General features: G+C 40.0%; 1 protein-coding gene across 2 annotated transcripts in view; it reads right to left on the reverse strand.

Moving 5' to 3' along the window:
* LOC124595968 (B-cell lymphoma 6 protein-like) overlaps positions 1–25,543 on the reverse strand; it is a 105,959-nt gene extending 80,416 nt beyond the window's left edge. For both annotated transcript variants that reach the window (XM_047134905.1, XM_047134906.1), the window contains exon 1: positions 25,260–25,543. In XM_047134905.1, coding sequence (XP_046990861.1) covers positions 25,260–25,397 — 138 coding nt within the window. In that variant the 5' untranslated portion in view covers positions 25,398–25,543. The remainder of the gene's footprint in view (positions 1–25,259) is intronic.
* Between the last annotated feature and the right edge of the window lie 2,382 nt (positions 25,544–27,925).

Below are 27,925 nucleotides of genomic sequence, written 5' to 3' on the forward strand. Positions count from 1 at the left end.
CATCGAAGCTCACGAGTAGGTCATCTCACTGTATCTGGATGTCCTTCAGTATTCTTACGAAATCTGCGGAGTTTTTCAAGTGATGACTGCAGTGTCCCAACAGTGGTTTTAATAGTGTCGCCAGGTATTTGGCCAGTCCATAACTGTGCGAGTTGATAGTGTCCAGAATTGGCCATAGAGGCACCCCATCTTTGTGAATCTTGGGCAATCCATACAGGTGCGGTGTCGTCGACGCTCTGGGATACAGCCGTTTCTGCACTGCCTCTGGTAGATCTGAGTCCTTCAGTAGCACCACGGTTTTCCTGGTCATCGTTGATGTAGGGTCCTTGTTGAGTTTCCTGTATGCTGGATCTTGCAGCAGAGAGCAGATTTTCTGTTGGTAGTCGACTGTGCAAATCAGCACCGTCACATTTCCCTTGTCTGCTGGGAGGACCATGATGTCAGCATCATCCCTCAGTGCGAGGATAGCCTCTCGCTCCGGTGCAGTAATGTTGGCTTTCGGGAGTCATGACTTGTCGGTGATCCTGCAGGTCTCCCTTCGGATCTGCTCAGCTTCCTCCTTGGGTAGGCCCCGGATTGCTTCCTCTACGCTGCTGATGACGTCCTGTTTCGTTATGGTCCTTGGTATAGGTGCAAAGTTCAACCCTTTCGTGAGAACAGAAGTTGTGACTGCATCTAGCACCTTATCTGTCAAATTTACAATAGCTCTGGTGGTATTTGTCACCTTCTGCGTCGACTGAGCTCCAGAGTCTGTCGAATTTGTCGATCTGTTTTGCGGCAACATTCCACGAGAATCTTGTAAACAGGGACGAAGGTTATCAACTGAGCGCGACCTGGAATCCAGCATTAGCCACAATACGCCAGGAACGCACCAAGAACCACCCAGCTCACGAGACGCGACCGGAATGCTCTGACGGAGACACGAACAGCGCACCTGCTTCCCCCTCCACCCCGCCCGCCGGCTCCTCTGGATCCAGCCTCCCGCGGCCATGTGGTGGGGGGCACGCCGCAGGTATAAAGGGACCGGCATCCGCAAAGTCTCGGCACTTCGCCAGAAGATGACGAGTATGTCACTCGCTGAAACGTTGCATTTTAAAGACACCGCCACCCAGCTGGAAGCCCGAGAACTCTTCACCAGCTGTATACGCTGGGAAAGCATACATTCACATTTACAAGTTCAGTGATATAATACATCAGAAAAGTTTAAATTAATAGAGAAACAGGCACCATCAGATTAATAAATGAGGGGGCATCAAAAATTTTCTAGCCTAATAAATAATGACAGAAATTTCATAATACCAATTTATTTTTCAATATAATACCCGTGTACACTAATACGCTTGCAGGGATGCTAAGATAACCATTGCAAACCATTCAAATAAAAGATCCTTCATTACGAGTCCAACCAAGTGTTTACAGCATCAATCACTGCATCATCATTGTAAAATTGTCATTCTTTGAGGTCCTTTTTTAGGTTTGAAAAAAGAAAAAAGTCTGATGGAGCCAAATCTAGAGAATATGGCGGATGACATAATTCCAACCCACAGTCACACTGAGTTTCCAGTGTCATGGAGGGCTTTGTGGGCCGGCGCATTGTCCTGATGCAAAAGAACTGTGTGTGCCAATTTTCCACACCTTTTTTTCTTTATCTCTTCTCTCAAACAGCACAGGAGGGTGCAATAGTATGATGCACTGATAGTTACACCCTTTTGCAAGTAATCCATCATCTGCATCCCAGAAGACTGATGCCATCACCTTACCGGCTGATTTTTACACCCAGAATTATTTTGGGGTGGCGGATGAAGGATGTTTCCATTGTTGTGACTGTTGTTTGTCTCAAGCTCACAGTGGTGAACCCACACTTCGTCCATTGTCACATACCCTGCAAGGAAGCTGTCTTCATCCACTCCAAATTGGCAAACGATTTCTTCACAACACTTCATACGTTCCCGTTTCTGATCTGCATTCAAGTCTTTCGGGACCCACCGACATGAAACTTTCTGCATTCGCAAAATACCTACAACAATGTCATGAGCATGCACATGGGAGATTGAAAATGTTGTTTCAATGTGCTGCAACATTGCTTGATGATCCTGCAAAATCATATCGTGAATTGCAGTCACTGTTTAATCAGTGACAACTGTGACAGACCTTCCGCTCCTTGGCACTTCTGCCACACTCATTCTTCCATGTTTGAAGTTGGACATTCAGTTTTCCACTGTTGCATAAGACGGAGCACTCTCCTTAAGTGTACTCTGCATGTCCTTCACAATTTCCTTGGGCATCATTCCTTTCAAATGAAGATATTCAATCACAGTATGGTCCTTGATTCTCTCGATATTTGCCATTTTGCTTACACTATGGTATACAATGCATCCTAGCAGCAAAACTAATGAAGCTGGAGCCACGGAATTTGATCTGTATACCCACAAAGAGCCACCATAAAAGTAGGTGGTGGTGTTTGTGCGAGACATTACAGTAACTATCTTGGGCTAGAAACTTTTTGACTGCCTCTTGTACACAACCCGAATAAAATTCATTGAAATGAAAGGAATGTAGGCGGTGGGGATGAAATCAACAAAGATGGAGTAACTGCTTTCAATGCAAGCATTGCTCTATCTTATGCAAGCCTGTTCTCCAAATACCTACTGCAACCTACATCTGTTTCAACCTGCTTACTGTAATCAACCCTTGATCTTCCTTAGAAATAGCTCCCACCCCCACCCCAACCCCCCTCCCCACATACACTTCCCTACAATACTAAATTCCTTGATGTCTCAGAATGTTTCCTATCGGCTAAACCCTTTTTGTTGTCAAATTGTGTCACAAATTTCTTTTTTCCCCAATTTGATACATTAGTTATCCAATCTATCCATCTAATCTTCATCATTCTTCTGCAGCATCGCATTTCAAAGGCTGGTAATCTCTTCTTGTCTGAACTGCTTATTGTTCACGTTTCACATTCCTACAAACCTACATTCCAGACAAACGCCTTCAGAAAATTCATTCTTCTAACACTTAAATTTACATATGACATTAACAAACTCGTATTCATCAAATACAACAATGAAACTAATCAATTACTGGTAATATAATGTAAATGGATAGATAAAAAATCTACTCACCAAGTAGTGGTAGGCGAACACACACACACACACACACACACACACACACACACACAAGGATTTACCTTTTACAAGCTTTCGGTGCAAGGCTCCTTCTTGTAGAAGAGTTGAAGGGGAAGGGAAAGGGATGAAGGAAAAGGACTGGATTGGTTTAGGGAAAGGGGTACACTTCAGGAAAGTCACCCAGAATCCTGGGTCAGGGGAGACTTACTGGAGGGGGTGAGAAGGAAATACTTTCCTTCTCATTCTATCCGGTATGTCTCTTCTGACCGCTCCAGGTTCTAGGCGACTTTCCTGAAGTGTATCCCTTTTCCTAAACCAATCCAGTCCTTTTCTACCACCCCTCTTCCTTATCCTTCAACTCTTCTACCAGAAGAAGGAACCACTGGCTCCAAAAGCATGTGTATGTTCCCCTGCCACCCCTTGGTCAGTAGATATTTTATCTATTCATTTACATTTACATGTCTTCATCAGATAAGCTATTCTTACCATTGCCAGTCTACCTATTTCTCCTTGCTATTCTGGCTATCATCAGTTACTCTACTTTCAAAGCCTCTTTTTCCTAATCTAAGCCCTCAGCATAGCCTGATATACAGGGTGATTATAGTTAAACTTTAAAATGCTGTTGAAATAACACCACTGGTCAGAATGATGTCAAATTGATATGGAATATTATCTGACAAGGGGGGAAACATATGGCAGAAGAAAAAAAAGTGAGAATTGATCAATAGATGGCACTGTATGTGTCAGAATATGTAAATGAAAACACCTGTCATGCACACAACCCACTGAAGTTGGTATGAACACACCAGGCACAGGGCTTTTTCTCCTTTCGCATCTGTGACGTTCACCATTACAGTCTCAATGCAGGATCATGATCTGCTTGTAAAGCTGTATTACAAGAATGATGACTGCGCACACGTCGCTCTGCAGAAGTTCCAGACTCTGAACGATTTGAAAAAAGGTGTTGTTCCGATGACTGCAATGGGTGGCGAGAAATATTTCAGAAATTCGAAAAGACAGGTTGTTTTGGTGTGCAACCTGGTAGAGGGAGAAAATGAATTGATTCGACATCAGTGGAAGCAGTGGCCACAGCAATGCAGGAGGAGACGAGTGGTGGTGTGCAAATGTGTAGTGCACAGAGATTTGCCCAAATATTGGACATACTCATGAGCATGGTTCGTAAAATCATACGAAACATCCTTCTTTGCTATCTATTCATAATTACCCATGTGCAGAAGTCGCTTCCTGTTGACATGCCAGCAAGAGAGACCTTTGCGTCAGAATTTCTTGCTCAGATGGAAGTGGACAATGATTAGCCGTAGAAGATTTTGTGGACAGACGAAGCCCACTTCAATCTGACAGGATATGTCAATACACAAAACTGTCGAATATGGGCAATGGAAAATCCACACGCAAATCAATGAGTACCACTTCATCCTGAAAAGGTGGTGGAGATTTACGGAACAATTTATCATAGGGCCACATTTTTTCAAAGAGATGTGTGTTTCCGGTCCTGTTACCTGTACCGTCACTGGTAAGCGCTACGAGTGTCTTTTGCGCAACCACGTCATTCCAGCTCCCCAGCAGTGTGGATGGGATCATTTTTATGCAAGGTGGCACACCTCCACACATTGCAAGTCCAGATAAGCAGCTGCTCAAGTGCCATTTCGGAAGTGCTAGAATTATCAGCTGCCATTTCCCTACAGCCTGGCTAAGCCCCATTTCAGAAATGCTAGAATTATCAGCTGCCATTTCCCTACAGCCTGGCCATCCCAATCACCTGATCTTAATCCGTGTGACTTCTGGCTGTGGGGCTGTCTGAAAGATGTTGTGTTCAGTGTTCTGACTGCAAACTTAGCTGCATTGAAGGTATGCATTGCGCAACACATTCTGAACATGAACCCAGAAACACTTCGATCAGTTGTGGAACATGTTGTTCCTCGATTTCAACTTGTTGCAGAAAATAGTGGACAGCATATTGAACACGTTTTGCACCAGTCACACGGAAATTAATAATCCAATTTGATTTTGACTGATGCTTTTTACGTGGTTTTTGGCCTCAGGAGAATTAAAAACCGATGTGATTGATGCTTTTTATGTGGTTTTTGGCCTCAGGACAATTAAAAACTGATGTCATTGATGCTTTTTATGTGGTTTTTGGAGCCGGGGCATGTAAAAACAGATTTTTCCCATCCCATGTGATATGACCTTGCCATGATGGATGGACTTATGTAACTAACAGTATCACACTGAGTAGTACAGTTTGTTCAACATCAAACATGCTCCTTAGGCATTGTTGTGTGAGTCATGTGTCATTTGTAATCTACCACTATTAAATTATGATGCTACATTTTTGACCATTTATTTTTCTTGTGTCTCACATTTTCCCCCTTATCCAGTAATATTCTGTTACAATTTGACCTTATTCTGATCAGTGGTGTTATATCTACAGTGGTTTGAAAGTTTAACTTTAATTATGATCACCCTGTACTTCGATTACATTCCATTATCCTTGTTTTGGTTTTATTGGTGTTATCTTATACCCTGTTTTCAAAACATCTACATCCACCTGACTACTCTGCAATTCACACTTAAGTGTCTGGCAGGGGTTTTTCAAACCACCTTCAGACATTTTTCTACTGTTCCACTCTCTAATGGGACGTGGGAAAAATGAACACTTCAGTCCTTCTGTACTGGCTTTGAGTTCTCTTATTTTATTACAATGATTATTTCTCCTTATGTAGGTTGGTGTCATTAAAATATTTTGCATTCAGAGGAAAAAGTTCGTGACTGAAATTTCGTGAAAAGATATCGCTGCTTTGTTTTAAAGATTGCCATGAAAACTCACTTGTTACATCCATGACACTCCCTTCCCTTTGCACTATTATACAAAATGAGCTGCCCCTCTTTGGACCTTTTCGGTTTCCTCCATCAATCCCATCCGGTAAGGATTCCATATCACACAGTGATACTCTAGCACAGGATGGACAAGCATAGTGTAGACGGTCGCTTTAGTAGGTCTGCCAATGAAACACAGTCCTTGGTTCACCTTTCCATAACGTTATCCATGTAATCGTTCCAATTTACATTGTTCATAACTGTAATTCCTGGATATTTAGTTGAATTCACAGCCTTTAGATTTGTGTGATTTATTATGTAATTTAAATTTAATGGATTTCTTTGAATCCTCATGTGGATAACCCAACACTTTTTATTCTGTAGCATCAATTCCACTTCACACACAATGCAGGTAACTTATCTCAACCATTTTGCAATTGGTCTTGATTGTTTGGCGACTTGACCAGATGATAAATGACAGCATCATCTGTAAACACTCTAAGAGTGTTGGCTCAGATTGCCTCCTAAATCATTTATATAGATTAGGAACAGCACAGGGGCTATGACACTTCCTAAGGAAATGTCAGATATATCTCCTGTTTTAATCCCTTACTTTTCATCAGATACTACATACTGCGACTTTTCTGACAGAAAATCACAAATCCAGTTGCACAACTGAAGCAATCTTCCATAGGCACACAATTTAATTAGAAGTTGCTTGTGAGGAACAGTGTAAAAGCCTTCTGGAAATCTAAAAATATGGAATCAATTTGAGAGTCCCTACTGAAAGCACCTATTACTTCATGGAAATAAAGAGCTAGTTTGTTTCATAAGAACAATATTTTCTGAATCCATGCTGACTATGTGACATTAGACCATTTTCTTCAAGGTAATTCCTTATGTTCGAACGCAGTATATGTTCCAAAATCATTCTGCAAATTGATGTCAGTGATTTGGGTCAGTAATTCATTGGATTACTTCTACTTCCTTTTTTTGTGTATTGGTGTGACCTGTGCAACTTTCCACAATTTAGGTACAAATCTTTCATCAGGAGAGCAGCTGTATACGATTGTCGAATATGGAACTACTGTATCACCACACTCTCAAAGATGCCTTTTTGGTATACAATCTGGACTGGAAGACTTGCTTTACTAAATGACTTAACCTGCTTCACACCAATGATATCCACTTTTAAGTTACTCATATTGGGAGCTGTTTGTGGATAGAATTCTGGAATATTTACTTCGTCTTTTTTTGTGAAGGTATTTCAAAAAACTTGTTTAGTAACTCCGCTTTAGTGGCACTGGCATTAGTACTGTTACCATCACATCACACAGTAAAACTGTTCTTCAACATCCTTTGCTATCTCTGACAGAATTACAGTGTCACTGGCAAACCTCCCAGTTTCTGTTTCTATTTCTTTCCCTGTACTTTAAGTACAAGGGTTGACTGAAAAGAAATGCCTCCACCTTCATGACAGCATTGGTATGCGGCAGGTACTGGCTTGTTCCATAGTGTCTTCCCTACAGCTCCAGTTGGCGGGAAGCCTTAGTATTGAATGGTTGTGTTGTTACAGCGTAAAGTGTGGAACCCTGCGCAGATGGTTGGTCAATGCGATTTAAGCAATGTGCAGTCGCTGAATTTTTGACAGCAGAAAGTTTCACGCCAAAGGAGATTCATCAGAGAATGAAAGCAGTTTATGGTGATTGTGTTAATGTGAATACTGTGCGCCGTTGGGTGAGTAAGTTTAAACATGCTGAGGTGGGAACATCTGACCTGAGTGACAAACAAAGAATTGGACGTCCTGTGACAGCAGCCATGGAGTTTCACAAGCAAACTGTTGACTGACTGATTCAGGATAATCGTCGTATCACTTGGAGAGAAATTGCAAGCACAATTGGCATTTCACAAGAATGTGGGTCACATTATTGCTTTGCTTGGCTATTAGAAGATCTGTGCACGATGGATACCCAGGATACTGACTCCTGAAATGAAAGCGTACATACTTGAAATTTTCCAAGAACTCTCACGTTACGAGAATGAAGATGACGCCTTTCTCCATTCAATTGTGACAGGAGACGAAACGTGGGTACATCATCACGACCCGGAGATGAAACGTCGTTCTATGGAATACCGACACAAAGACTCACCCCAGAAAAAGAAATTAAAGACGCAGCCCTGAGCTGGAGAAATCATGGTCACAGTGTCCTGGGATGCAGATGGTCTTATCCCTGTTTAGAGCACTACATCACAACACTGTGAACTCTAAAATGATGGCTAACAAGGGTCCAAAAGGAAAAGGGAAATGTTTTCTTGCAGCATGACAATGCCAAACCACACACTTCATGTGCCACCACAGCAGAACTTCAGCGACTGTATGGCATCCTCCATACAGTCCAGATTTAACACTGTCTGACTTCCATCTGTTCCCGATAATGAAAGATGATCAGCAGGGACATCATTATGCTTCTGATGATGACGCTGAGAGAACTGTGAGACTGTGGTTGCAAAAACAGACTGTCGGCTTCTTCTGTGTCGGCTTCAGAAAACTTGTTCATCGTTGGCAGAAATGTATCCCCATTGGCTGTTGATTATGTGGAAAAGTGAATATTGGTAATTAAAGATCACATTCTAAGGATTATTTCTGCATTTGATTTTTTAAAATATTCCCATCCAAACCCAATTAACGATGGTGAAGGCATTTCTTTTCATTCAACCCTCATACTTTTCCAAAATTTTTCATTTGTTACCTTTACTGCTTGCTCAATGTAGAGATTGAATAACAACTGGAATGGGCCACATCCTGTCTCACTCCCTTCTGAACTACTGCTTCTCTCTCATGTCCTTCGGCTCTTATAACTGCAGTTTAGTTTTTGGTACAAGTTGTAAATAACATTTCACTGTCTGTGTTTTATCCTTGTAGCATTCAAAATTTCGATGTGTGTAGTCCAGTCAACATTGTCAAAAGCTTTCTCTAAATCTATGAATGTGTGTTTGCCTTTCTTCAGTTTATCTTGTAAGATAAGTCACATAGTCAGAATTATCTAGCATGTTCGTACATTTCTCCAGAACCAAGCTGATCTTCTCCAAGGTTGGCTTCTAGCAGTTTCTTCATTGTTCTGTAAATAATTCATATTACTATTTTGCAACCATGACTTGTTAAACTGATAGTTCAGTAATATTCACACCTGTTAGCACTTGCTTTCTTTGGAACTGGAATTATTGCATAGAGTTTTGTCACGGTTGGCTTTCCCAAGGCTATCAGTAGTTCTGAGGGAATGCTGCTTACTCGAGGGACCTTGATTCAACTTAGTTCTTTCAGTGTTCATCACACAGTATCACATCTCCCATATCAACTTCATTCCCTTTCATAATATTGCCTTTAAGTATGTTTCCCCTGTATAGCCTCCCCATGTATTCCTTCCACCTTTCCCATCTCTGATACTGATTTTCCACTGCAGTTCTTGATATTCATATTGCTGTTTCTGTTATCTCCAAAGGCCTCTTTAATGTTTCTCTAGGCAATATCTACCTTTCCACTAATTATACATGCTCCTATAGCCTAGCACTTGTCCTGTAGATATTCCTGCTTAGCTATTCTGCTCTTTCTGTCAATAATACTTTTTACATCTCTGCATTCCTTTTCACCAGCTTCATTTGCTGCATTTACACAATTCCTCCTTTCACCAGTTGAATTCAATACCGCCAATGATATCCATAGATTTCTACTAGACTTTGTCTTTTTATCTGCATATTTCATTCTCTGCTACCTTCATTATTTTATGTCTCAAAGCTATGCATTTGTCTCCTATTGTATTCCTTTCCCTTGTTTCAGTCAATCGTTGGTCAATAACCCTTTTGAAATTCTCAGCAGCCTCTAGTTCCTTCAATTTATCCAGACCACAACCTCCTACCTTTCTGCAATTTCTTCGTATTTGATCTACAGTTCATAACCAACAAATTATGGTCAGAATGTCCGCAGCTTGTGGTCTTGCGGCAGCGTTCTCGCTTTCCCGTGCACGGGGTCCCGGGTTCGATTCTCGGCGGGGTCAGGGATTTTCTCTGCCTCGGGATGACTGGGTGTTGTGTGTCTTTCATCCTCATTCACTTGCAAGTCGCTGTGGTGGTGTTAAAGAACTTGTGGAGCGGTGGCCTAACCGCCCCGCAAGAGGTCTCCCGGCCACCAATGCCATATGCTCATTATTATCATCATTATGGTCACAGTCGCACCTGTCCCTGGAAATGCCTCACAGTTTAAAATCTAGCTTTAGAATCTTTGTATCCTATTAAATAATTAATTTTAAACCTTCCAGTGTCTCCAGGTCTGCTACATTTATACACCCTTCTTTCACAATTCTTAAACCAAGTGTTACCAATGATTAAATAATGCTCTGTGGAAAATTCTACCAGTCAGCTACCTCTTTCGTTCCTTTACCTCAGTCCATATTCACCTGCTACTTTTCCTTCTCTTCCTTTACTATTATTAAATTCCAGTCTCCCACCACACTTTAATTTTCCTCTTTCTTAAGTATCTGAATATTTTCTTTTATCTCACTATGAATTCTTTCATTCTCTACATCTTCTGCGGAGCTAGACAGAATATAAACTTGCACTACTGATTGCTGCGTACAGATGCAAGCTGAGTTGGTGACCCTTCACTGACAGCTCCAGGCTGTGTTGGATTCCATCATGCAGCTTGAAGCTGCTGCCAATGGGCATCACTGTAGGGGGATCAGATGTGGTGATCCAAGGGTTGTTGAGTACATCCCACATGTCCCCCTTTCGGTCCACTGATATTGTTGCCCCGGTTACCGCCTGCACTGAGACTGACTTCTAACCCATGGTTGAGTGGGAGGTCACTCCAGGGTCTGGCAGGCAGCGAACTACTTTCCTTGGGGTTCATCACAAGGGCACCACGGTTTTCTGACAAACAGGTTTCAGGTGCTATCTGTGGCTGATAATTTCCCTGAGCCAGGTGCAGATGCTCCCCCTGTTCCAGAGGAAGCCTCTCAACCCACAAGGTCTGGGAATTCACAGAAGATGGGTTTGCTAGTAGTTGGGAACTCCAGCATTAGGCCCTCTAATGGGGCCCCTTAGGGATATGGCTGCAGAGGAGGGGAAGGAGTCCTGTGTGCACTCCGTGTGCATACCGGATGGAGTCATTCCAGATGTGGAAATGATGCTTTCAGATGCCATGAAGAGCAAAGGGTGCAGACATCTGCAAGTGGAGACTCACGTTGGTATCAACGATGCATGTAGCTTCTGATCAGAAGAGATTCTCTGCACTTCGGCTGGCTAGCTGAAGCGGTAAGGACTGGTAGTCTTGCTTGCGAGATGAAGGCAGAGCTCACCATCTGCAGCACTGTTGACACAACTGACTGTGGTCCTTTGGTTTTGGTACAGAGCCAAAGGGAGGGTCTGAATCAGAGGCTCAGGAAGTTCTGCAACAGTGAAGGCTGCACATTCCTTGACTTGCGCAATCAGGTGGTGGGTTTCCGAGTTCCACTTAATACGAGTCCACTACACACATGAAGCAGCTACATGGGTAGTGGGCGCTGCATGGAAGGGACGGGTGTTTTTTTTTAGGTTGGAGGGTCTCACGAAACTACAGAAAGGATGCCAGTCGAAAAGGGTGCAGGGCAAACACATGAAGGTAGAGAGAGCAAAAATTGATACTGTAGTTGTAAATTGTGGTAGCTGTGTTGGGAAAGGACTATAGCTCCAAGCATTAATAGAGAGCACTGAAGCTCAAATCATTTTAGGCACAGAAACCTGGCTAAAGCTGGAAATAAGTTCAGCTGAATTTTTTTCAAAGGACCTAATCATTTTCAGAAAGGACAGGTTAAATAGTCAGTGGTGGAGTGTTTATTGCTGCCAGAAGTAGTTTACCTTGTAGTGAAATTGAAGTGGATAGTTCCTGTGCGTTAATATGGGTAGAGGTTATACTTGGGAACTTGAATAAATTAATAACTGGTTCATCTTACCGACCTCCTGACTCAAATAATGCAGTTGCTGAACAGTTCAAAGAAAAATTGAGTCTGATTTCAAATAGGTTCCCCGCTCATACAATTTTAGTTGGTGGTGACTTCAATCTGCCATCACATGTTTAAAGCTAGCAAAAGGCATAAAATATTGTCCGAAATTGTACTGAATGCTTTAAAATTATTTTGAACAATTAGCTGAGGAGCCCACTTGAAGTGTAAATGGTTGCAAAGACATACTTGACCTATTAGCAACAAATAATCCTGAACAAATAGAGAGCATCATGATGGATACAGTGATTAGTGACCACAAGATGGCTGTAGCGAGACTGAATATAACAACATCCAAATCCACAGAAAACAAATGCAAAGTACATCTAAAAAGAGAGAAAGAAAGAAAGAGAGAGAGAGAGAGAGAGAGAGAGAGAGAGAGAGAGAGAGCAGATATAAATTTGCTAGACGCCTATCTAAGAGGGAATCTCCACTACTTCCAATCTGACTATGTAAGCACAGACCATATGTGGTTTGAATTCAAAGAAACTATATCAACAGCAATTGAGAGATACATAAATTGATAAGTGATAGTACTGATCCCCCTGGTACACTAAATGGGTCAGAACACCCTCGCAAAAGCACCAAGAAGATCATACCAAATTTTAAAAAAACACAACATCCACAAAATTCGTGAAATTTTACAGAAACTCAAAATTTAGCACGAACTTTAATGTGAGATGCTTTTAATAGTTTACACAATGAAACTCTGTGTCAAAATCTTGCAACAAACTCAAAGAGATTCTGGTCATATGTAAAGTACAACAGAGGCAAGACGCAATCAATATCTTCACAGTGCGATAACAATGGTTATATCACTGATGACAGTGCCACTAAAGCAGTTACTAACACCGTTTTCCAAAGCTTGTTCACCAAAGACGATGAAGTAAATATTCCAGAATTCAAATCTAGAACAAGTGCCAACATGAATAATTCAGAAATAAGATATCCTTGATGTGGTGAAGCAGCTTGAATCACTTAATAAAGGCAAGGCTTCCAGTCCAGACTGCATACCAGTCACGTTCCTTTCAGAGTATGCTGATACAATAGCTCCATATCTAACAATCATATACAACTGCTCGTTCATTAAAAGATCTGTACCTAACGAATGGAAAGTTGCACAAGTCATACCCAAGAAAGGAATTAGGAATAATCTGATGAATTACAGACTCATAACACTAATGTTGATTCACAGTAGGGTTTTGGAACATATTCTGTGTTCGAACATAATTAATTATCTAAAAGAAAATGATTTATTCACTATTTATTGACTAACAATCACCGATTCAGGAAAAACTGTTCTTATGAAATATAACTAGCTCTCTATTCTCAAGAAATAGTGAGTACTATTAACAAGGGTTGTCAAACTGATTCCACATTCTTAGATTTCCAGAACACTTTTGACACCTTTCCTCACAAGTGTCTCCTAATCGAATTGTGTGCCTATTTCGCATCGTCTCAGTTATGTGTCTGCATTTGTGAGTTCCTGTAAAGTAGGTTCATAGTAACTAATACAAAGTCGTCGAGTAAAACAGAAGTAATATCTAGCGTTCCCCAAGGAAGTATTACAGGCCCTCTGCTGTTCCTGATCTACATAAATGGCGCAGGAGACAATCTGAGCATCCCTCTTAGATTGTTTGCAGATGATGCTGTCATTTATCATCTTATAAAGTCATCAGATGATAAAAACCAACTGCAAAATGATTTAGACAAGATATCTGTGTGGCGCAAACAGTGGCAACTGGCTCTAAATAATGAAAAGTGTGAAGTTATCCATGTGAGTACTAAAAGAAATCCACTAAATTTCAGTTACACGATAAATCACACAACTCTAAAGGCTGTAACTTCAACTAAATACTTAGGAATTACAATTATAAATAACTTCAACTGGAACTATCACACAGATAATATTGTGGATAAAGCAAACCAAATACTGTGATTTATTGGTAGAACACTTAGAAAATGCAACAGATCGACTAAAGAGACAGTGTACACCACGCTTGTCCGCCCTCTTCTGGAGTATTGCTGTGTGGCATGGGATCCGCATCAGATGGGACTTATGGAGGACATTGAAAAAGTTCAAAGAAGGGCAGCTTCTTTTGTATTATCGTGAAATAGGGGAGAGAATGCAATGGACATGATGCGTGAATTAGGATGGGAGTCATTAAAACAAAAGTGTTTTTTACTGCGGAAGAATCTTCTCATGAAATTTCAATCACCAACTTTCTCCTCTAAATGTAAAAATATTCTGTTGGCTCCCACCTACAAAGCGAGAAATGATCATCATGATAAAATAAGACAAATCAGAGCTCACACAAAGATTTAAGTGCTTGTTTCTCCTGCACGCTGTTAGAGTGTGGGATCACAGAGAAATAGCTCGAAGGTGGCTCTATGAACCCTCTGCTGCCCACTTAATTGTGAATTGCAGAGTAATGATGTAGATGTAGATAATGTAACAGGCATTGGCTTTATGTCTATCTTGGCTATGATAATGGGTTCACTATGTTGTTCATAGTGTCTTACCTACATTCCTGTTTTCTTATTCATTATTAGATGTCGTCCAGCATTAGTCTTTATAGTGTTTTCCTGGCAGATTAAAGATGTGTGTTGGATTAGTGCAATCAACTTAAGATCTGTAGCTTTCGCAAGACACGGTTTAACAAACAATGCCATCCAAACACACTTCATAAGGTAGATAGACATCTACACACACCTCATATGACAGATAAGAAAAGGAGCTATTCGACTACTGAACCTATGAAATAAGAATGAAAGTGTAAAATCAAACAACGGAAACTGCAGGTAGGAATATCAACAATGCGGGAAAAGCTAGATTGCTACCTACCATAAAGAAGACCTTTTATAGACACAATTAAAATACACTTACACGAAGCTTTTGACAGCACCTAACTTATCAAATATGGGGGAATGGGGGGGGGGGGGGGGGGGGGAGGGGGGGTTATATGGTGAGCCCTTGTTGAAGAAAAAATTCAATCTCAAGAGAGTTTCAAGGTTTTATGTCAAGACATGAAGAGTGCTCAAATGACTCAGCTTAAAGCCTACTAAAAGCAAGATCTATATTTCAAGTCCCATTTTAAACCTTAATTTTTATTACTTTATGTAGTTTGCATAACAAATATGTTTTAACTTCTTCATTGTTTCAAAAGAGTCAAGTAGGAAAACAAAATATGTCATGGAAAGGAAGATTAGGGTTCAGCATCAGATCAACACTAATAGAGGTTGAGGTCAAGCCTGAATTGAGAAAGGGTAGAGAACAAAATCAGCCATGTCCCAGTCAAAGGAACCATCCCATAACTTGTCTTAATTGATTTTGTGAAAGACAAACCTGTATGCGGTCTAAATTTCATGTTAATGTGGTCTTCAGTCCAAAAACTGCTTTGATGCAGCTGTCCATGTTAATCTATCCTGTGCAAGCCTCTTCATCTCCAAATGACTACTGCAACCTACATCCTTCTGAATCTGCTTACTGTATTCGTCTTAGGTCTCCCCCAACATTTATTACCCCTCCCCCCTCTCCATTATCAAATTGATGATTCCTAATCCCTTCTTTTAATCACGGTGTGCCAGAAATTTCTTTTCTCCCCAGTCTGATTCAGTGCCTATTCATTAGCTACTCAATCTACTCATCTAATCTTCAGCACTTTTCTATAGCATCATCTTTCAAAAGTTTTTATTCTCTTCTTGTCTGAACTGCTTATCAAAAAATGCATTACTTCCTTACATTCCAACAATTATTTTTCAGAAAAGATTTAACACTTAAATTTATATCAGACATTCACAAATTCCTTCTTTTAGAATTTTTTTTCTTGCTATTGCCAGCATTCTATATCCAGTCTACTTCAGCCACCGTCAGTTATTTTGCTGCCTAAAAGGCTCTTTTCCTAATCTAATTCCATTATCATAAACTGATTTAATTCAATTAAATTCCAATACCCTTGTTTCATTTTTGTTTATTTTTATTTTATAATCTCTTTTCAAAACATCATCAATTCCGCTCAACTGCTCTTCTTTAATTCCCTTTCTAAATGTCTCCTTGACTTGCTTTACTGCCAGCTCAATACACCGACTGAATAACTTTCGGGGTAAGCTACAGCCCAATCTCAAGTGCTTCTTGGCTACTACTTCACTTTCATTTCCTTCAACTCTTGTAACTGCAGTCAGGTTTCTATACCAGTTGCAAATAACCTTTTATTTCATGTATTTTATCCCTGCTACCTTCAAAATTTGGAAAGAAGTAGCCAAGTCAACACTGTCAAAAGCTTTCCCTAAATATATGAATGCTATAAAAGTAGGTTTGCCTTTCTTTAACTTACCTTTCAAGATAAGTCGTAGGGTTAGTATTGCCTCGCACGTTCTTACAGTTCTCTGGAACCCAAACTGACCATCACCAGGGTCAACTTCTGCTATTTTTTCCATTCTTATGTACATGAACTGTGTCGTCATCTTGCAACTATGATTTATTAAACTGATGGTTTGGTAGTACTCATACCTGTCAGCACCTGCCTTCTTTGAAATTGGATTTATTACACTCTTTCTGAAGTCTGAGGGCATTTCCCATCTCATAAATCCTGCACACCTTATAGAAAATTTTTGTAAAAGCTGGCTCTCCCAAGGATCTCAATAGTTCTGAGAGAATGTTGTCTACTCCAGGTGCCTTGTTTACACTTAGGTATATCAGCAAGACATTCTTCTTGTGGTATTGTATCTCCCATCTCATCTTCACTTTCTCCCTGTTCTCTTTCTATAATGCTGTCCTCAGGTTTGTTTTCTTTACACAAAAGATACACTGTATCACGAAAAGGTATGGCCGAACTTTCAGGGTACATTTCACATGCTTCACTGCTTGTGTTGACCTGCAACTAACCTCTTTGCTCTACTGGCATCAAGCACATAATATCAACTGTATAATGTTCATCATGGACTTTGTTTATGGTACAGTGCAATGGTAGTGTACTCATATGCAGAGTTGGCAGATACCCATTTGCTGTACAGGTTAGCAGAAGATAACAGCTGTGGGGCTCAACATTTGTACCAGGAGGGATTTCCAGAACAACAGTTCCCCGACAGGAGGACACTTGAAGCAACTGATCGCTATCTTACAGGGCATGAGATGTTTGAGCCATTTGTTCGTGATGGGGGAGGCCTAGAATGATGACGACACCTCACCTCGAAGAGGAACTTCTTTGTCTAGTTGATGACATCCCTAGTGTCAAAATGACTGACTGGAGAGTGCTACATGAGAACATGCTCTACCCATACCATGTACAGTTTCTGCAGGCACAATCAGCAGCCGATTTTCCTGCAGGGGTACACTTCTGAGAATAGTTCACTCAACAATGTGTCAACCCTCCCTTTAGTGCAAATGTGCTCTTTACAGATGGAGCTTATTTTTAATGTGATCAGATTGTAAATTTTCACAATAAGCATATATAGGCTGTCAGGAATCCTCATGGAATTGTGCAATCATGTCATCAACACAGATTTTCCATTGATGTTTGGTCAGCATTGTTGGGAACTGTTTGATAGGACCTCATGTTCTTCAATCCAGGCTCTATGAAGAAACTTGCCATGCGTTCTTAGAGAATACTTTACTTGTTCTGCTAGAATGTGTGCTTTTGCGAGTTTGACAAAACATGTACTTCATAAACGATGGAGCTGTTCCTCATTTCAGTGCTGATGTTCATTGGCTTCTAAACAATAGACTTTGATACAGATGGATAAGTAGAGGTGAACCAATTCCTTGGTCTCCATGCTCTCTGGCACTAAACCCACTAGACTTTTATTTGTGGGAGACTTAGCAGTCTCCTGTGACCAGATGCCTGGTACAAGATTTATTGTGAAAGGCTGTGAAACAGCGCATCAGGGGCTCAACACGAGGGCAGGCTGATGCACATATCGTTGCCAACAGAGGGCATTTTGAAGATTTCATTTAGGACAGTGTTTCATATTATGCTCATACATTCTTTTCCTGTGCATTTCCCATAATTAATGTGTTGAAGAGTTGTAGAAACTGAGCTCTAGCATGGAAATAAAGCATTTCTGGACCCAGGTGCATATAAAATACTTTCTTCCTCTACATGTGGGGAATGTTTCCTAAAAGTTCAGCCATATCATTTTGTTACACCCTGTACATTCCTTCCACCTTTTCCTTCTTTATTTAGAATTGGCTTGCCATCTGAGCTCCTAACATTCATACAGCTGCTTCTCTTTCCCCCAATGGTCTCTTCAATTGTCCGACGGATGACACTGTGGTCAGTCAGACCCAACTGTGTCCAGAATGGTGGTGATTGCTTGCTTACAAATGAGGCAGTCTCTAAATCTTGCACGTTCTCCTCCCACATTTATTTTAGTCATGCTAATGTACATATGTGTCTACTCTTGCTTTTTGTTTATTATTTCCGTCTCAGAATTGACATAATTATAATATCCTTCATTACTTTATACATAAAAAAACTGGGGATCAAAAATGGAGCAGGTGTACATGTCCACAATTATATTACAGACACTACTACAGTGTATAATTCTCTGATACATAAATAAGTAGACTACTCAGGAAAAAAAGTAAATAAAGACTGACTGACTAAACTGTCCTGATCTAACTTTGGTTTAGTAAGAAGTAAATTACATATAGCTTTATGAAGCAAATAAAATATCAAGCAGACAATTATATACGAAATTGTAGGTTTTGACAAAATGTATGAGTAACTTCACGAATGTCTGTCATGGTGTGAAGTGCAGACACATATCTGTGATAACAGATTGTTATCCTAATATTTTTATTGCAGTGTACTGTCACTTTTGTGACTTCGGACTTACAGAGACTGTGCACAGCACATAGAACTGACAAGTTGCTCTGCAATTATAACTAATCTGAAGATGTTCAACATTTGATCAAAACTGGTAGTCCTTATTACAACAAATGTGACTACAAATAATAGAATGTGTGAAACTATTTCACATTTGCCTCTACTGATACGCAGAATCCTGCTCATAAATAAACAGAGCACCTGTGCCCTCTGCTCCTCAGTCAGCAGTTAACCTGTGAACCAGCCACTGACCACCAATCTTCTGATCTCCCAGTACCATCCCGGCCCTGAAAAACCACCACACCCTTCATCAGAGCTTGGACTAGTACTAGTTGTGACCTGAGGTGAGGGATATCCTACCCATATTTGTGAAAGCAGCCATGTTACATATCAGCTGTGCTGCATTCTATGTGGGCATGACAAGTCAGCAACTGTCTACTTACATGAACGGCCACAGTCAGACTGTGGCAAACTGCAAACTTCACCAAGCAATTGCCAAACATGCCGTGCATAAGAAAACAAATGACTTCAACAGTTGCTTCACTATGCAGGCAATTTGGATACTCTCTTCCAGCACAAGTTTCACTGAATTACACAGGTGGGAATTGTCTCACCAACATATTCTGCATTCTCACCCCCTTGGCCTGAACCTCCGCTAACCTGATCCCACTGTTCCACCTTACCTGTTCCCTTCTCTCTTCTGCCCACACAACTACTTCCCCAGCCACATCATGTACTGCCTTCTCCCATTACTCTTCCCCTCTTCCACTCGCATGTGAGCATAATCTCTCTCTCTCTTCCCCTCCCCCCTTCCCCTCTCATCCCCTCTCTCACCCCTTTTTCAACCCCTCTCCCTTTCTCTCTTCCAGACTTGTTTCCCCCCTTTATGTCCAGATGCTTAACTATAGGTCTTACAAAGTCTTCCCACACACTTAAATTTTTCAGTTCTTTACAAATGCCCTATAATAATCCATAGTTCATAGATTACTATCAAACATATAAAGAAATATATAGGAGGGTATTGGTTGCTGCAAGAAAGTCATTCGGTAACAAAATAATATAGAATGCAGAAAATAAAAGCAGAGTCATGAGGAATATCATAAGACAGGATACTGGAAAAGGCAGAACCTATAAATCAGAGGCACAATGCGCCACTGCTGACTGTTAACAAAGGTCTGAGCACATGGAATAGGTGGCTCGAAGACTTCTTATTAATAGAATCTGGTACGTTATTCTGGATGGTGAGTGTTCATCAGAGATATGGGTGTCATCAGAGTGCCCCAGGGAATTGTGATACGGCTTCTCTTATTCTCTATATACATAAATGATTTGGCTGACAGGGTGGGCAATGATCTGCAACTGTTTTTGATTTCACTGTTGTATGTAGGAAAATGTCATTACTGACTGACTGTAGGAGGATACAGGATGACTTAGACAAGATTTCTATTTGGCTTGATGAACAGCAGCTTGCTCTAAAGGTAGAAAAATGCAAGTTAATGCAAATGAGCTGGAAAAACAAACCTGTAATGTTCAAATACAGTATCAGTGGTATGCTGCTTGATACAGTCATACTGAATAAACAATTAGGCCAAGACGTAATACTGCAAAACAATATAGGATAGACTGTGCACATTAAGGCCAGTTGTAGGGAATGTGAATGGTTGGCTTTGGTTTATCGGGAGAATTCTAGGAAAGTATAGCTCTTCAATAAAGAAGACTATGTACGGAACACTAATGCAATCCCTTCTTGAGTACTGCTTGAGTGTTTATGATGCCCATAAGATCAGATTAAAGGAAAACATCAAACTAATTCAGAGGCATGCTGCTAGATTTGTAACATGTAGGTTTGATCAAAACACTGGTGTTATAGAGATGCCTGGAGAGAAGATGAAGTTATTTTCGTGAAACACTATTGACAAAATTTCAAGAAGCGGCATTAGTGGGTGACTGCAGAATGATTCTACTGCCAACAATGTATATTTCATGGAAGGATCATGAAGACAAGGCATTAGGGCACATACTGAGGTGTACAGACAGTTGTTTTTCACAGGTTCCATTTTCCTGTGGAACAGGAAAGGGAATCGTTAAGTTGTGGTACAAGGTACCCTGTGCCATGCACCATATGGTGGCTTGCGATGTATGATTTTAGATGTAGAAAATTGGAAGTCGAATGGCTAAAGTGCACTTACAGTATCAGCACCTCTTGCATTTTGTGATGATGATGGCATTTTGTTGAGATTGGTCAAAGCCAATTGAGTGACTGTTTAGGATAGCCAATGACAATCACTGAATCTAACAACTTCTTTCAGAATAAGAAACAAATGGACAAATGCAGTACTCTTCTTTTATATGCTGAATCCCAGAATGACTTTTACTGATCTGTTTATTATGAATTTTATGGTTGGCTATGGATTTTCATATTTATTTGGAGACATGCTGACAATTTGACTTTTAGTAAGGCCTGAGATGTAAATTAGGTTGGAATGTGATAATTAGTTTCTCATTTCGTGAAGCCAACAAATTCCAACACAAAAACACAATTGCAGTAACAGATTGATATGCAATGTAGCTCAAGATACAGTATATAAATTTGTCATTGCAAACTATTGTAAGGAAAACAAGTTGACATGTTCCCACTGTGGAGGGTGTGACCATCTAAAAAAGAACTGTAAAAATACCAAGCAAGCTCCAGTGCGCATTCCATGTTAGAAAGGGAAGAAACCATGCAGCCAAAGAAGTATAGACTGTGAAATGTAGGGCCTGCCAAATGTTCTTGGAGTGAGAGATTCAAAGAACCAAATATGGATTCTGAACCATTGTGCATGATGCTGGTGAGCATCACAGGAAACCACAGAGTAAATACAAACACAGCAAAATCATGTCGAAGAAGATGAAACATGTCCAGGAAGAAAACTGATAAATCCAAGTTCACTGATCAAACGGATTATAAAATCAGCTGTCATCTTTGTAAGAAATGGAAGCCTCCATCAAAGAGAATGATGGATGCAGAAAGTGTCAAAATATTCTGAGCCAATGTGAAGGGTAGAATGAGAAGAGACATAGCAACCCATACCGAAAATATGACTGACCACATAGACAAGGGCAATAACGAGATGGAATTTAGAAAGGTCAATAATAAGAATAATGGAGAGGAGTGGAGTTTCTAGAAGTGGCTAAGAAGAAAGGAAAACAAGGAATGGACAGCAGGCCTACCTCTAGAGGAGGAAGACTTAAAGAAGTACATACTGTCAAATTTTTAAAAAATAGTTGAAAGTGTAGTAAATGCAAGGTGTGATAGCATGCGACATGTTGTAATAATGACGTGTGATAGCATTCAACAGCTAATAGAGGAAGATTACAAAAATGTGTAGAATCACAGAATCTATAGATGACAATGAGAACCACGAAAAGCATACAAACAAAGATGGAGATGGCAGGAAAAATGGAAGGGGTTTATGGCTGGGGCTGCAGCCTGTTTACACAATGTGAAAATGCAATGAGACTGACTAAATTAGAGGATATGCATGTGTTAACCATAGCAATAAGGCACCTGGTTAGGCATGGTCATCCAAAAGGCTGCACCATAAATCTTCCTGTCATAGAGGAAACTGATCATATTCAGCTCACTGTCAACAAATTGACTGCAAAAGCGAAGGAACAGCGCACACCACTTGAAGTCGTATTTAAGAAGGAACAGAAGACATTTGATAATGAGCATCTGTACAGGCAATTAGTGATGACACACAACCAAATTGTACATGATTACAGGTTACACTGCCGCATAACTATGTGCTCACTAGGTTTCCATAGCATTCAATTACAATCCAATCTCATCCCAACAGCAATGAAACAGAGGCAGATGATTAAAACTGGCTAGATAAATGCAATGCGCAGTGCATTGTGTTGCAAGAACTTGGGAAAGTGTTAGAGGTGTTGGACCTACAAATACTATGTACACAGCAGCCATAGTCTAGAAACAGGGCATCACCTCACATGCCAATTACACCACAGATCATAACATCAGGTCAACTTCCAGTGGCTCAGATATTGGTGCCAGATAAAGATATAACAGTGACAACTCTGTGACGAACATGTGTGACAACAGAAATAATGACTGCCTTAGGAAAATTTTACATAACTAATCACAGATAGGCACAACAAAAAAACTGCTACAAATAGAGCTTTGGGCCATTAAGGCCTTCATCACCAATAGAGGACAGACAGATGGAGACACACACACACACACACACACACACACACACACACACACACGCAACTGAAACCACACTGCGAGCAGCAGCACCAGTGCATGATGGAGTGGCGACTGGGTGGGGCTAAGGAGAAGGCTGGGGCGGGGAAGGGGAGGGATAGTATGGTGGGTGTGGCGGACAGTGAAGTGCTGCAGGTTAATGGAGGTTAGTCACTGTCCTGACCCATCCAGCCCCTTCCCTGTTCCCATTCCAGAACTACACAGCTATCATTCCACCATCACACCTAGTCTTTTTACTTCTCTCCTTTTCCGCTCCATAGGTGGAGCATCACATGGTACACTGCTCCTTGACCTACCATCCACCTTCTTACGTGCATATCATTATAGCTATGAGATTTTTTCTGGAATTAAGAGCACAAAACATTGATAAAAAATTTGCACGGCAGAAAAGGGCATTACAATAATAACTAGAAATCAAATGTTTTTTATTCCAGTCTTTGATCGCAATATCACTTTAGGGCATGGTGTAGAAAAGATCTGAGAAATGGTCACTACGGACTGCAACCGCCCATCGTCAAAAGAACTGATATTGTGATCAAACACTGGAATAAAAACTATATAACAGTACTGGATCACTGTTCGTATACGCAAGTATGTCGCAGCTGGTATAACTAGAAATATTAGTCAGGTGCATTGTAAATAACTGTATAAGAAACTGGGCACCCTTACTGCACCACATGAGTACATATAAACATATAACAAGGAAAACAAACAATAGTCTCAAAACAGTATTTACTGTTGGCAAATAAACTCGTGTAACAAATTACCCAAGGAGACAAAAAAGAAATTACTAAACTAGACCTGTTTAAAATGGCAGCTAAAACACTCCTCACTAGTAACACATATTTCACAGAGTTTACTTGGAGGACTCAGAGCAGTGGTTTATAATGAGGGAAATGACTACAAAACCTTGACACATTACAATAGTTCGATGTGACAAGGAAATCATGCCAAGCTCTATAGTCTATTATAGTAATGTCTTGTCACTCTCCTGAGTTCAACATCCGACTCATCAGAGGGAGGATGCTGACTGGGTTTCTCAGGCTGCCTGAGGTAAGGCCCTGGAGATGTGCATGGGGAATAGCTGGATTTCTACAGGCCTGGAGTCAGTTTTACGAATGGACTGGAGTTACTGCAATGGGCCAGATTTAGATTTTTCTAAATAATTTCATTTAAATTTGAGATGGTTCCTTCATCTAGACTATGGCCAACCACCTGTCCTATCCTCACAAATGCATAGTTATACATTCTATGTTTCTGTATAGTTTTGAGGTAGTGCTTTCATTGTGTTACTATGACAAATCCAGTACCATTGTAAGATGATAAGTGGGTGAATAAATAAATTATCAAACTGATGATTCCTTTAAGCCTGATAGTGTGTCCTGTACTAAATCCTACAGCTACTATTCACAATGCTGATAGTCAGATATCATTCTTTTAAATACAAATTCCCCTTGGCCTCCTACTGGCTTAGCAAACTGAAGACAAACTGTGATGACAATCACTCAAATGTGTAAAACACAACATCTTAGTGTTTCCATCACCTTATGGTTACTAGTAAACAGCAGGTCAAAATGAAATTTTAGACTTAAGCTTTATTCCTCTAGGCATTATTGAGAATTACAACAGTAAGTTTTAGTGTACCCTACAGCAACATATACTTTCTTTAAATATGAAGTGAGATGAGTGTGTGTTTTTTTCCTACGTTAACAACCTGAAACACTCACAACACTGTGATCTCAACGCTAATGGTAGAAATTCGTATCTCTGATCAAAAATCAATGATTTCAATAATCATAAATACCTAGTACAGAATAAACAAATATCAACAATTAATCTCCGTAATGTGGCTACATTATTCGTTCTATTACACAGAATGGCTGTAAATATGAAATATGAAGAGTCCTGTTTAAAAAGTTTAGTAGAGCAATTTGAGCGATTACTAGATTTAATTAGTGCGCATATGCTTGTCATCAAATACAAAGGGCACAGTATCTAAGAGCGACTACGTTTTTATGCGATACCATCTAAAATTTTACACTGTCGCTACGATATAGCAAATCTTTGTAAGAACACACAATAAAATACCGGCAACTATGACGGCAATTAAAATTAACAACAAAACAGAACAACCATTTTTGAGGATACAACAGGGTTGCCTTACTTCAACAGGTAGGCAGCATTTCTTTATTTTAACGTCGATTCGCTCCTTATCTGCGCCAAATATCGGTATGAGGACGTCGGAAATATTTGCACACAACCGGCACACATTATTTGGGAATTTGTCGTTGACACACCACATAACGGCAGGCGATCATGACTTCCCTAACAGAATATCACTGGTATAATAACAAACTTCGCGTTGTGGCTTCATCATTTCAGAATTTATTAACCAACTACCACACTGTATTTTTCACTGTTATACAAACATCACAAGCCTACGCTTCTAATGCTCTTGTTTTGCTATTCGGTGTAAACAGAGAATCGATAAATCAGTTCGATAGTTAAACTGATCGATCAAGCTATCGACACTGTTGACAGCCAAAATTAAATTGAATTGAATTTTCAGTTTTAACTTTGCGAGATCTCAGAAGTCATCTGAATGTGTCGAACAGTTACGACACATGTATATGCAATAGATTCCTGCACAACTAATTACTAATTTCTGTGCTATTAAACAAGTCTCCTATTACTTATTACGCATTATAACAGTCAATTAAGGTATAAATAACTTACTGTTCGCTGATGGAGCACTTTCAAATTGTACATCACAATAATAAACCTAAATGTGTTTCAATCACTCTATTTTTGTTCACGCAGAGTATCTGATTTATTTAAAGCATAATTCACAGAAATGGCAAACAACTGGACAGGAAATAGCCAAAAAAAGGTTCTGGCAAACACAGATAAGCTTAAAAATCCATTTCAATAAAAGTGTCACATGTCGATACCATGCTATCGGCGTTTCGCAATTAATAACAGAATAGAAAGTTTCTGTTGGGCCCCAAAAACCGGTCGCGTGGGATCTGGCGGACCCAATGGTACACGCCCACTGTTCACGCCTCCAGCGGCTCTCGACAACGAGCGCCTCCTGCCGCCGCGATGGCGGATGGCTGGTGGCAGCCAATCGGCCCACTCATACTTGGAGCCTCTGCCTTCTGACACTGTGGTATCTCGACTCTAATTCGTGCTACATGTTTGTAATGAGATTTCATATGCTTGAATAAATACTAGTCAAGTGAATCTTTTGTTTATTGTGTCATATTGTTCACTAATCAATTCTGTTCCTGTCCAGCTTTCCTATGGCGACAGTTGCCACACCACTCTGTAGCCCACCACACTTAATGTTGTGTACGAAGCCATACACAATGTAAATGAAAAACAAAAAAAATCTTTTTGTATCCAACAGATGATAAGAAAATACTGAATATTATAAAGGTATTAAAATCAAAATTTTCTTCAGACGTTGACAGTGTTCCTGATTACATATTTAAAAAAATGGGCAACAATACTGACTAATTCACTAAGTCATCTTTCAACTCTTCGTTGAATTGTGTTTTTCCAGAAAAACTAAAAATATTCAAGTTAAGAGTTCCATTCAAGAAGGAAGGCAAGACAAATGAAAAGAACTATAGACCAATATCTCTGTTGTCTGGTTTTTCTGCAATAGTGGAAAGAAGTATTCTACAAAAGAATTATTTCATTCATAGAGAAAAATTTTTATCAAGTACCCAACATGGACTCAGAAAACTCAGGTCGTCAGAAACTGCAATTTTTGATGTTTTTAATGCAGCCTTGACTGCAATAGAACAGAAAAAACATGTATTAGCCATATTTCTGGACCTCACAAAAGCTTATGATGCGATACACCGCAAATTACTGTGTACAAAAATCGGAATAGTAGGAATTAGGTTCTTGCACACAAGAATGGCTGGCGTCATACCTGAGAAGTAGAGAGCAGATAGTAGAAATCATGCATCAGGAAGAAAAGAAATTAAGTATGGTGTGCCCAGTGTTGTTCTTGATATTTATAATCATATAAAATTTCTGGGTGACATAAATGTACTGATAAAAGGCAAAACTGCTACAGAACTACAATATGAAGTACAATGCAGAATGATTCATCACTAACAATCTTATTGTTAACATAGAGAAAACTGTCACAATGCATCTTCACACTACACAAAACAAACATCCATTAACCACCACCATAAATTAATTCAATAAACAATAAGATATTGTAAACTTAACAAAATCTCAGGGAACAGGGATTCAGAATAATATGAACTGGGATACACACATACATTATTTAAGAAGGTAAGTATGACATACTATGGCACGAAAATACTTGCTAGGTGTACAAGAAAAGAAATATTAAAATGTGTATTATGCCCAAGCGTGATTACTGCAGCGATATGGGATAATTTTTTGGGGCAACTAGCCACTAACGAAAACTGTTTCATAGCACTGATGAGAAGCATTAGGGCAACTGAAAATACTACTGCCAGAAATTCTTGCAAACTCCTTTTTAAAGCACTCTAGATAGTATCACTCTGCCATGCTTGTTCATTTTTGAGATAATTACTTCAACAGAGAATTTCAGAGGCTATAAACATCCCAGGATGTACAAATTAAGCAGCCCACACATATGACACAAGACAAAAATTGGACCTTCAGTGAGTCTGTAAGTACAATTTCAGACGAAATGGACCACTGAAAACCAGCAAAAAAACTTTACAGTAAACTTCCCCACTACATCAAGACAATAAAAGAAATACAAAAATTCAAAGTGGCTCTAAAAACATTTGAAAGACTGGTGATATTATGCTG

This window comes from Schistocerca americana, chromosome 2, assembly GCF_021461395.2.
Source record: "Schistocerca americana isolate TAMUIC-IGC-003095 chromosome 2, iqSchAmer2.1, whole genome shotgun sequence".
In the NCBI taxonomy this organism is placed as follows: Eukaryota; Metazoa; Arthropoda; class Insecta; order Orthoptera; family Acrididae; genus Schistocerca; species Schistocerca americana.